Below are 12,450 nucleotides of genomic sequence, written 5' to 3'. Positions count from 1 at the left end.
GCGTTCAAATCAAAAGTGGAAAAACTCGAAAATCCCTTTGAGTTCAAGCTACCATCAGACGTGGAAGAAAAATGTGTTCGATCATGGGAACAAGTGATAGTGAGTAATTATATTGGGAAAGAATATGCCACTTTTGATGCCACCAAGGAAGAACTCATGAAGCAATGGAAAAAAAAGTCTAATGAAGGTCACCTCTAACAGTCACGGCATGTATTTCCTGAAATTCAATCAAGAGGTTAATCTTGAGAAAATTTTAGAGTTGGGACATACACACGTGGGGAAAGAATGCATTAAACTCGAAAAATGGAAGGAGGGTACGAGCTATGACAGTATTCCAAAAGAAACAGTGCAAATTTGGTTCAAGTTGTGAAATATCCCTCCCCACATGTACAACACGGAAGCCTTAAGCTATTTTGCTAGCCTTCTAGGAAACCCGCTATACATGAACAAAATCACTAAGGAAAACGAAAATCTCACATATGCTAGTATGAGCGTTGAAGTTCAACTCAGAAGCATTCTCCCCAACGAAATGACAGTGGTGGATCAAAAGAGAAATTCTACCAAGATGGGCATACACTATGAATGGCGACCATACAGATGCATGAACTGCAATACCTTTAAACATTTTAAAATGAGATGCCCTAAATTAATGGCCAACCAAAAAGAAAACCAGGAACAACAAATGCAGAATGGAGAAGCCAAGCAACAAAAGGTTCCTAGTAAAAATTAAACAGTTGTGGAAAAACAAACAATAAAAGAAAGCAATGCCAAAGAGAAAGATGTTCAGAATTCGGATGAAGGAACAAAAGGAAATCAAACTCAAGAAGAGGGAAGTAAGAAAGGCAAGGAAATTGATGAAACAGGGGATTCTGAAGAAAATAAACCTAAATGTAAGTAAGAGAAAGATGGAGAAGATGAAAGAAAATATACAATAGAGGAGAAGGAAACTAAGGTTGTTGATCCTCAAACACGGAAAAATGAAGCAGAGAAAAATAGTGACGAAAATATTGAAATCCTGAAAAAGAATACATTTTACTATGTTAGTACGAGTTCATATAGAGAAAGATTAAACAATTAAAGTAGACAAACATCATCATCTGCTTCAATTCAATCTCCTTTCATGAAGAATGCGAGAAGATTGGGATGTGGAAGAAGGCAATATGGTCAAAAAGCGGATATGGAGACAACATAAGTTGTGATATCTAGATTGTAGTCTTTATTAATTTTAATTTGTGTTTTGTAATGTGATTTGACTGCCACCATTTAGAAACTTTTAGGTCTTTTGTTTGTCATCTTACAATCAAAACTAGGGTTTGTCTAGGTTTGATTATTGACCCCTCCCACTTTTGGGCTTTTTAATTAAATGGTGTTAAACCATTTTTCAAAAAAAAAGATTCAAAATAAAAATATATAGACGCTTGTAAATAATTGTTCTAAATGAGGTAATTTAATGAATATTGAGCATTAAATTAAAATTTTCAATACTTTTTATTATTGAATATCTAACTAGATATAAATACTAACTAAAAAAAGTTGAAGAAAATTTAATAATGAAGTACTAGCTTAATCAAATAATAATTAAGAAGGGTCCATAAGAAAATTTAAACATTGTCCAACTTGGATGAATCTAAAATTTAATTATGTAGTTTTTACAATTGAATATATATATAATTTTAACTATAATTTCATTTCTCAAATAAAACTGTGATATTACAGTTACATAATTTGTTATAAAATTATCACCCGAAAAATGAAAAATAGAAATATAACTATCGTAATGGAGGTAGAACAATAACATAAAACCAAAGAATAAACAGAATAACGACATAGGAGTTTTACCCAAGTTCAGACCAACAATGTCCTACGTATTAATTTCGAAGAACCGATTCAATAGAGCTATAATTACAAATTCTAACTTTCTGTATATTCTAGGTTTTAGTCTCACTGTACTCTATAACTCGTTTACAATGTAAATATATATATAGGCTTTTAGATTTCATAATTAGGAAAGAATCATTCTCTCTATATATTATAATATATATATATATATATTCTTTCCTTTTTATAATATATCATTCTCTCTCCATGTAATATATTATATATGGATTATTTCCTTATTTTGTACCTAATATTGGGAAACACTAAATTGGGCCTCAAAACCCTAAGCTTAATTCCACAAATCTCCATCTTGCCTCTATGTCCATTGTCAAACGAATGAACCTCATCATTAAGAACATCTTAGAATCGATCCTCCTACTTCTCCGATTATGTTCCAAACTTTGTGACATGAATTAACTCGCAACATTTTCGAAACTTGATTCCCGTTACCACCTTTGTGGCCATATCTGCGGGATTTTCATTCGTGTGAATCTTGTACATAACTATCGCTCCACTCGCTATGACATTTCGAATGTAGTGAAGTCAAATGTCGATGTATTATGTGTGCTCATGAATCATCGAGTTATTGGAAAAATGTATGGCGCTTTGGTTATCGCAAAACAACTCCACCTTATCATGCTTCACCCCAACTTCACCCACGAGACCCTTCAACCAAAGTGCCTCCTTGACTCCCTCTATCACAGCGATATACTCGTCTTTCGTTGTTGAAAGAGAAACTACGGATTTTAATTGTGCCTTCCAACTTACTGAGCATCTAAATAGGGTAAACACATATTACGTTAGGGACCTTCTCTTGTCCAAGTCACCTACAAAATTAGCATCAACATATCCTCTCAACTTATCATCACATACACCTGCTCGTTTAAAATAAATTCCAACATCTAAGGATCCCTTAACGTAATGGAGAACCCACTTCGTCGCCTCCCAATGTTATTTCCCCGAGTTTGTCATAAAACGACTAACAAGACTAACCGTGTAAGTAAGATCGGGTCGCGTACATACCATGGCATACATTAGGCTCCCGATGACACTCACATATGGGGTGTTTGCCATTATCACATTTTCCTTCTCGGTACTCGGTGATATCTTTAAGGAGAGCTTGAAATGAGTAGATAACAACGTTTGAACTACCTTGGCATTAGACATTCCGAACTTGGCGACCACTTTTTGGAGGTAGTCTCTTTGAGACAAGAACATGGATCATTTCTCTCGATCCCGCTCAATCACCATCCCCAAAATTTTCTTTATCGTCCCCATATCCTTCATCTCGAACTCACCCCCTAACAAACTTTTGACCTTGCGAACCTCTTCCTTGTTTCTTGATGCGATCAACATATCATCCACATATAACAATTGGAAGACCCCGCAATCATCAACCCACTTGACATACACACATCAATCGAAATTGATCCTCACGAAATCATTACGAACCATGAACTCATCAAAGCGCAAATACCATTGTCTTCGGGATTGTTTCAAACCATAAAGCGAGTGTTTAATGAGACATACCTTTCCTTCATCACCAGGTTTAACGAACCCCTCAGGTTGCGTCATAAAGATCTTCTCCTCCAAGTTCCCATGAAGAAATGTCATCTTCACGTCCATTTTCTCGAGCTCCAAGTCAATTTAATTCACTAGAGCGAGCAACACACGAATGGACGTGTGCTTCACTACCGGGGAGTAGATCTCGTTAAATTCGACCCCTTCGCGTTTGTGAAGCCCTTAACTACCAATCTCGCCTTAAACCTTGGTTTGTTACTACCCTCTACACATTCTTTTCACTTGAACACCCATTTTGAACCAACCACCATCTGATTCTTGAGTTTGTTCAACAATTCTCATGTCTCATTTTTGTCAAGCGATGCCATCTCCTCTGCCATAGCACGCTTCCATTCAATTCTCTCATTGCTCTTCATCGCTTCTTTAAATGATTTCGGCTCTGAATCTTGTACCTCATCTGCCTCAAGTAATGCAAAGGCTACCAAATTGGAGTAGCCAAATCTCTCTAGAGCTCAGGTTGTCCTACGGTCTCTATCTCGGGCTAACTGGTATGAGCTAAGGTTCTCTTCAAAATCCGTACATTCCATCTCTACATGACTGTCTATTTTATCCTCTTCACTAGCCTCCTCCATGTATACCGATTCTTTAGTAATCCCTCCTAGGAACTCCACCTCAAATTCAGTCATCTCTTTAGCGAATTTGCCAGCTTCGACTAACTGTGTTTCTCCATAATAGAACTCGGCTTCCCTAAAGACCACATCACGACTAATGATACAATTGGACATTTATCCATCCTTGTAAAAGAGTTTCCAACCCTTTACTCCTTCAAGGTATCCAACGAACAGACACTTTTTCACTCTTGGATCAAGTTTTTTATCCCGTTGGTGCATGTAAGCCACACACCCAAATACCTTCAAGTTGTAGATTTTTAGAGGAGCGTCATTCCAAACTTCTTTTAGTGTCTTGCATTCCACTGTCGCTGATGGACACACTCAAGTAGTTTTTTGTTCATTCGCTTGGCCAAGTCATTCTGTTGCGGTGTCTATCGAACGGTTTTGTGACGAACCATCCCTTCTTCTTTGATGAACTGATTGAACTCCTCGCCTAAGTACTCCAACCCATTATCTGTTTGGAGCTTTTTAACCTTCTTCCTGGTCTGAGTCTCTACCATCTTCTTTCACTCCTTGAATTTAGCAAATGTCTCATCCTTGTGCTTCAATATGTATACCCAAACAATGCGCGAACAATCATCAATGAAGGTGATAAAATACCGACCTCCACCTAGAGTTGCAGTCCTTGCTGGCCCACACAAGTCTGAGTGAACATAATTGAGCGTCTTCTGAGTCACCTCAACTGATAGCCCAAACTTCACCCTCGTAGCTTTACCGTATATGTAGTTCTCGCAAAACTTCAAATCATCAAGTTTCTCCTTGCCAAAATAGCCTCTTTTAATCAACTCCTCTCACTTTCATGCCCCAAACTCTTATGTCATAGACTTGTGGACGATACATCTCGAGGTTCTTCCAATACCGTCATATCACCAACTAAGGTGTTGCCTTAAAGGACGTAAAGACTCTTCTATCGCACACCCCTCATTACCACTAGCGACCCCTTGGTGACCCTCAATACGTTCTTCTCGCCCTTCCATGCAAAACCAAGTTGGTCTAGTGAGCCAAGAGAGATTAAATTCCACCAAAGATCCAGGACGTGTCGTACTTCCGTCAATACCCTTTCGATTCCATCACGCATCTTTAAACGCACTTTTCCGATCCCCATCACCCTACAAGATTTGTTGTTACCTAACAAAACTTCACCCACCGAAGTCTTCTTATATGTCTCAAACAAACTCTCATTATGTGTCATATGGAACGATCACCCAGAATCCATAATTCAACGCTTGTCGGATTGAATAGTGTAGACAACGAGAACATGGTCACTTTCATACCCATTCTTGATCTCTTGAATAACTGCCGCTTCTCCGCTCTTCTCCCGTCGTTACTCAAATATAGACAATCTCGCTTAAAGTGCCCTCCTTGTCACAATTGTAACAATTAGTAGATTTATTCCCAAGAGACTTCGAATGCCTCTTCTTCTTGCTTTTATTGTCTTTTTTCTCGGTTCTTCATCGAACCAATAGTCCATCTCCACTCACATTTCTCTCTTCATTTTTCTTCTTTTGGTCATTCGATCTTAACGCACTCATTACGTCATTGAGGGCAAGCTTCTCCCTACCATGCTCGAGTATGTCTACAAACGTCTCATACGACTTTGGTAAAGAATTCAAAAGTATCAGTGCCTTACCCTCATCCTTGTACTTCTCCCCAATGTTTTTTAAATCAAGAAGAATCTTAACCTAATCATCAAGATGCGTTTGTAAATCATTTCCCTCAGTCATTCTAAACTTGATATAGATCTGAGACGATAGTGTCTTAGTCATATACAAAGATTCTAACTGAAGTCACACCTCTGTTGTTGTCTTGGCACTAGAAACCTCTCGTAGTACCTTATCACTGAGACTAAGAATCAAGGTGTTATAGGTCATTTCCAACACATCCATCTTTTTCTTTGCGTCCATCGAGGATGGTAATTTTGATTCCCCCTCAATTGTTTTAGTGACTCCTATGTTGCATAGATGTGCCCTCATCTTCATCTTCCATAACCCAAAATTCTTCGTGCCATCGAACTTCTCGATATCCATCCTAGAAGTCGAACCCATCTCAAGTCAAAAAAATCGAAACCGCGACCGCCTTAGACCAACCTCGCTCTGATACTAGTCTGTTGTGAAAATTATTACCCGAAGAATGAAAAACGGAAATATAGTAATCGTAATAGATGTAGAACAATAACGTAAAAGTAAAGAATAAACAGAATAGTGATACAAGAGTTTTACCCAAGTTCGGACCAATAATGTCCTACGTCCTTCTTTCGAAAAATCGATTCAATGTAGTTATAATTACAAATTCTAACTCTCTGTATGTTAAAGGTTTTAATCTCACTGTACTCTACAACACATTTACAATGTAAATAAGCGGAAATAAGAGATGAATACTAACCCTAAATTCCTGGGTTTGAGTCCGTCAAGCGACAAGTTCTACGCCTGATTAAATGGTTAGGTGTGCTAATACATACTTAATCCGTTATCCTATTTTTTATATAAACTTTTAGAATTCATAATTAGTGAAGAATCATTTTCTATATATATATATATATATATATATATATATATATATATATATATATATATATATTATTTCCTTTTTAGAATATATAGGCACATTAAATTAGGCCTCAAAACTCTAGACCTAATTCCCATAATTTTATTCTCAAACAAAAATATATATTATACCATTAAAATGAGGTCACCTTAATCTAAAGTTATATTTATTATGTAGGTAAAAAATGATGTTAATTATATTAAAAAACACCTTATAATCATAATTATTAAATAGTAATCTTTATACTAAATAAACGAAACAACTACACTAAATTTAAAACGTTCTTTTTAATTGTATAGTTCAACGTAAATTATGACAAATTATCAGTTTTAGTTATAACTCATCAAAAAAGTCTCATTGGCATGCATAGAATAAACTGGTAAAAAGAAATCCAACAATAAAAGCCAGCATTATTACATAAAAGAATATACAAAAAAATGTTGTATTATATATTATTATGACAAAGCCACAATGGAAAAATAACAAATAATAACACCCCAGATAAGTTTCATTTTGTTCACATAGAGGCATGTAGATACACCAAAAAAAATACAAATGTAGTATAATTACAGTTATTTATAAGAACAAAACAACACTTCCTTAATGCGGGTCTTTCTCATATAAGAAACTTCACTGGCAACACCACCCCCCACAACATCTTTCCCTTCCCTTCCCTTTTATCTAGCATCCTATTAATAACTGCAGTAAAAAAAGTTTTAACTTTTAAGTCATGTAATAACCATTTGATGTAACTTTTAGCTTATTATGTTAAAGGGGGCTTACCTTTTTCATTTTCTTTTGCAAAGATTTTTCTAAAGTATGAGAATGTTCAATGACAGCTAGAGAATTGTGAATCCTTCCCAAATACCCCAAGCATTCTGCACGCTACTTGAAGTAGTTTACCTGTTGGTAGTGAAAAATTACATTTGTAAATAAAAATCTCCATCAAAGTAAAAAATACAATAGCACAAATTAATTTGAAAGATTTCTTAAAGTGACTAAAATTGCGGGTGTAATAAAAGTATCAAAACTGAATTAGATACAATCATCTACTAATAATGTAAAGCATTATTAAGGAAAAAAGTATCTAAAACTTTAATGAAGAAGGCATTGAATATAAAGATGATTCTTTCTTCCATGTTCTCTAAGAAAGTGAATCTAATACCTTTCTTTCTTCCTTCAATTATTAAAGTTAATGCTTATATAAAATTTATAAATCTAATATTAACCTTTCTTCCATTAAAAGAAAACTAGAAGTTTATTTTATTTTTCTAAAATAAAACAAGATCAGAAAAAGAGAAGTTTTTTATTTTTGTTTCTTCAAGAATGGGCTGGTCATTGCCTCTTCTCTTCCAAGTTATTTCTAAGGTTGACTTTTAGAAACATTAAAAAGAAAGAGCTGTCAAAACAACAATAGGCTGTGCAAAGAAAGGTGTATCACAGCTGGATTTGTCCATTTCTACCCACTAAACCTAAAAAGGTCGTTTCTTGAAAGCTTTAAGCCAGCCACATCAAATTGTTTAATTTCTTTTTATTAATAAAATGAAAGAAAATCATATGTAAAATTATTTTTATCTCGGTGCTAGCTGTAGGTTTAATTTAATGAATTAATCAGAAAATTAACTAAAAAATCAATACCTCTCCGTGGCTTGTTGACAGTGTTAGCCGGCGGCGGCACAACTTTACTCGCCGGCGGCTTCGAATCTTCGACCGGAAATAGTACTCCGTCAATACCCTGCACAGATATCCTCCCGTCTGTGTAAATATCTGGATCAAACAAATAAGCCGAACCGTCGCCCTGACCGAATTTCACAGACCCATCTGCCTCCTCCGCCACTACTTTGTGCGGCAGCCGGAGTGTGTCGTATCGAACTTTCCCGAATCGTCGGACGGAGTTGTACATACTCTCTTCCGTCTGGTATTCCGGTATAATGTGGTAGTAAATTATCTGCTCTGGTGCGCCAGGCTCGCTCAACTGGTCCGTCGTCAGTTTCGCCATTGCTTCATCGTTCGGGGCTAACACCGTCAGGACATAACCTTCCGACACCAGATGACCCATCTCCGTTGCCAGAGATGTTAGATTCACCAGAATGTCAGCTAATTCGTTATATCCCCCGTAATGCAGCAGTGTCTGGATGAAATCCTTCACTTGACTCTCACCGTCGAAGTGGTGTTGTGGTCCTCCAGGTCCCGGAGCCGGCGCCGGTGCCAATGACGGTCCAGGAGCCAAAGCATCGAATACCGGTAATACTGGAGGTGCTCCGATAGGGACTGGCTGTGCCGGCTTCTTCAATCGGTTAGTCCTGGGGTCAACTTCAGGTGCTCCTTCCGGATGAACCGCGGTGGTTGACTGGAGGTTCCGTCGCCGGTTGAAATCTTCCTCAACCAATCGAGGAACCAGTAGCCGCTCAATCCCATGGATTACGCCATCAAGCCGTATGACATCATCTGGACGAATGACCTTGGCCAGATCTACCATCACCGGGCCGGAACTTTTGCCTGAGATGTGGACATGTTCGCTGCAGAGCGTCTCGTGGCGGACTGGATCTGCGGTAGAACTCGTAAGGTCATTGGATCGGATCCGGTTCGGAATGATGTGGAAGAGGATAAGTTGCTGTAGAGATTTAAGATTTCCAGGCTCTAGAAGAAATCGCTTGAACTCCGGATCGAGCTCTCGTTCTAAGGCTTCATTTCTGGGCGCAAAGATGGTGAGATTGTGACGACTAACTGCCGCTTCGAGCGTGGGAAGAAGTAGAGCCTTCTCAACTAGTTCAGCTAGCTCTGTATAATGCGAGTCGAGGAGCGCGACGAGGACCGAGTTCGAGTTAATCTGGTTTGTCGACAATGATGAAGATGAGGATGATGAGCGCTTGGGCTTCTCCTGTAATGCGGCGGCGGATAAGGATAATCCGATGAGTAATAGAAGGAAAACAACGGGAATCAGCTTGCGGACGCCATAGATCTGAGAATCCATGGCGCGCGTGGTACGGTACGGAATGGAGAATCCACAGATCAGTAGAGAATGGGCGAGAAGAAGAAGAAAGACAAGGCAAGGTATAGCTTTTACTGAAGAAGAAACTCCTCTTTCTCTTTCTCTTTCTCTTGCAAACCGACAGAGTTGTTAGTCGTAGTACTGTGTGTTGGTCATGGTAAGAAGGAAGAAAATGAGAGAGGGCCAAAGCCAGCCTGGTTCAAATACCGACCGCACTACTTTCTTCCCTTTACTCACTCGGCCCTGCCCACCCTCTATTCTCCAAGGACAATAATTGATCTACATTTATTAATAAATCATATTTATAATTTAAAATTATAATTATAATTTTTTTTTTTATTTGGACTCGAATTAGGTATTCTTATTTAAAGAGACAATTTTTTTAAAATTTGATTAAATAACTCTAATAATGGGTCGAATTAGAAAAATGATTCACGCCTAATAATGTTTGCAAAAATGACATGATGAACTTATGAATTGTCCATAGTTATTATACCTCTAATCTTAAAAATAATCCTCATTCCTTCACAAAAATTTCCAATCTTCTCTTCTTCTCACTTCCTACAAAACTTTAAACTCTCCAACTCAACATCAGCAGCCGCCACGACTCTTCCTCTCCCTAACTCCTCTTCTCCATCCCCACGAATCTTCGTTCAACTTCAGCAACCAGCAGCGCTTTCTCATCATCCTCACTCCGTTCAACATCAGTAGCCAGCAGCGCAACGGCGGTTGAAGAAGACAAGCAACGCATTCTCAAATGAGTATGTTAATGTGCATTTTATGCTATAGTTAGTTGATTTGATGGTTTCTTAGTGACCTGATTTTGTGAAGAATACTATAGTTCGTAATGTTCCTCACGAACATTGTAATGTTCCTCATGAGTATTGTAATGTATGTGAGGTGTATTGTAATGTTTCTCACGAGTATTGTAATGTTCCTCTTTCAGCTTCAAGACTTCTTCTATCAGGTCGCTCACTCTTTTCGATGAAAACACCTATAAGAGATCCAGTAAATTGGATACCTTTGTGATTTCAGTTGTAGAAGCCGAAGTAGTTGCGCAAGAAACATTAGTCGACGACTCGTCTAAACATCAGTTGTAGCTCACTCTTTCTGTTTCATTATGTATTTTCTTCCATTGTTGAGATTTTTTTTGTGCTTACAATAATCTAGTTTGGTGGCTGGAAAATGCAAGATTATATTGTTTATCCAACTTTTGAATTCTTTTCATCTTATTGTAATAATTGATGATATTGCTCATGTTCTTTTGGCTATAAAATTATTATTATTAAAAAGGAATATTGAAAATTCGAGTGACTGAAGTTGAAGCAGCTACTTTCAATCTATTTAATAATATTGATAGCTTGATATTTTAAGAATGCAATTCTTATATTTAAAAATTAATTTATCAAAACTATTACCCAATTGAAAACATTTTTTAATGTCTAAATACAGCTTAAAAAATGACTTATTTTTTGTCATTTCCAAGCACACATGAAGGTTTGACTAGACATTATTCCAACAAGAGATATATGAATTTGAACATCACAATGAATAATAGTGAATTAAGAAAATGAGTGTTGATAAAATTACAATTAATTAAAATCTAACAAAATACAATGTCCTAATAGTTGTTTTCACCATTTCCCAGAAGGCGAGTCATAGGATGAACTGGTGTCTAGGGATAATCTTTGTTGACCATATAAGAGGAGCCCATTCTACTTTCTATGTTTTTTCCCGGGTTACCTCCCATATTTTTTTTGATATCAGCTTCCCATTGTCCTCGGCTTTCCATTCATGAATATTCGGTTTGTCTTGTAGTTGTATGTTACTTATATGATCAAGTATCCTTTGTCCTTCTGGATTTCTTCTCAGTAGTGAGTCCCAATTCCCGTCTTTAATGTCTCTGATTTTCGCTTCTGTGTAGTCCCTTCTAATGCGGGTATTTTGAAACTCCTCCTTGTGGATGATAGGTTGGTTTTCTAACTAAGGGTGGATAGAGTGTCTTTCATGTCCGCTTGCCGGATGTCATAAAGATCTGCAATATCGATTCTTAGTTTAAGATTCTTTTTTAGAGAACAGCTTATACCTTCATGAATTTTGCAGGTCCAGATGTTGGTTACGTATTTCATAAACCTCGTATGCACCCATTTGATTCATAGTGACTCCTGATTGCGCTTCAAAGCCCACATAGGCTTGAACGTGAGAGCCTTGTTCCACTCGATACAGTTCTTCAAGTCGATGCCTCCCTCGTCCTTCGGTTTGCAGAGAGCGGTCCATTTGACTTTTTTTCCTCTTCTTCCGCTACTTCCCTAGATAAAGTTCCTCATCAGTGTATCGAGCTCCTTCATTACATTCTTCGGAATGACCATTTGTTGCGCCCAGTAGCCAACTATGTCAATGACCACGGTTTTGATAAGTTCGGTCCTCCCTACATAAGAAAGTTTTTTCGCTGCCCAGCCAGATATCGTGTTTTTTACCTTTTCAATCAGCGGCTTGCAGTGTGAGATCTCGATCTGCTTCGCGGTTAACAGAATTCCTAAGTACCTTATGGGAATTCCTAAGTACATACAACTACACGACAGACCGAATATTCATGAATGGAAAGCTGAGGACAATGGGAAGCTGGTATTGAAGAAAATATGGGAGGTAATCCGGGAAAAAGCGCAGAAAGTAGAATGGGCTCCTCTTGTATGGTCAACGAAGATTATCCCTCGACACCAATTCATCCTATGGCTCGCCTTCTAAGAAAGACTCAACACTCGTGATCGTATCAGCAAGTATATGAGCATCCTAGACGCGAGATGTCTTCTATGCATAGAAAATGAAGACACCATAAATCACTTA

At 37.6% G+C, this 12,450-nt stretch overlaps 1 protein-coding gene across 1 annotated transcript; it reads right to left on the bottom strand.

Annotated features, from left to right (window-relative positions):
• Nucleotides 1-7,004: 7,004 nt before the first annotated feature.
• On the bottom strand, nt 7,005-9,785 carry LOC124933913 (fasciclin-like arabinogalactan protein 17). Its single transcript, XM_047474354.1, has 3 exons — nt 8,253-9,785; nt 7,398-7,517; nt 7,005-7,313 (listed from the first exon to the last, which is right to left on the bottom strand). The coding sequence occupies exons 1-2, from the start codon at nt 9,586-9,588 to the stop codon at nt 7,444-7,446; spliced, it is 1,410 nt and encodes a 469-aa protein (XP_047330310.1). The 5' UTR covers nt 9,589-9,785; the 3' UTR covers nt 7,005-7,313; nt 7,398-7,443.
• Between the last annotated feature and the right edge of the window lie 2,665 nt (nt 9,786-12,450).

The sequence above is a fragment of the Impatiens glandulifera genome, chromosome 4, assembly GCF_907164915.1.
Source record: "Impatiens glandulifera chromosome 4, dImpGla2.1, whole genome shotgun sequence".
NCBI classification, from domain to species: Eukaryota; Viridiplantae; Streptophyta; class Magnoliopsida; order Ericales; family Balsaminaceae; genus Impatiens; species Impatiens glandulifera.
This window is presented reverse-complemented; position numbering and strand designations above follow the sequence as displayed.

What these genes read in the sequence shown, in the direction of transcription:
- LOC124933913 (XM_047474354.1), bottom strand. Translation starts at nt 9,588, where the DNA reads ATGGATTCTCAGATCTATGGCGTCCGCAAGCTGATTCCCGTTGTTTTC. An exon ending in TGTCAACAAGCCACGGAGAG is followed by an intron (nt 7,518 to 8,252) that starts GTATTGATTTTT and finishes CACTACCAACAG; the next exon opens with GTAAACTACTTCAAGTAGCG.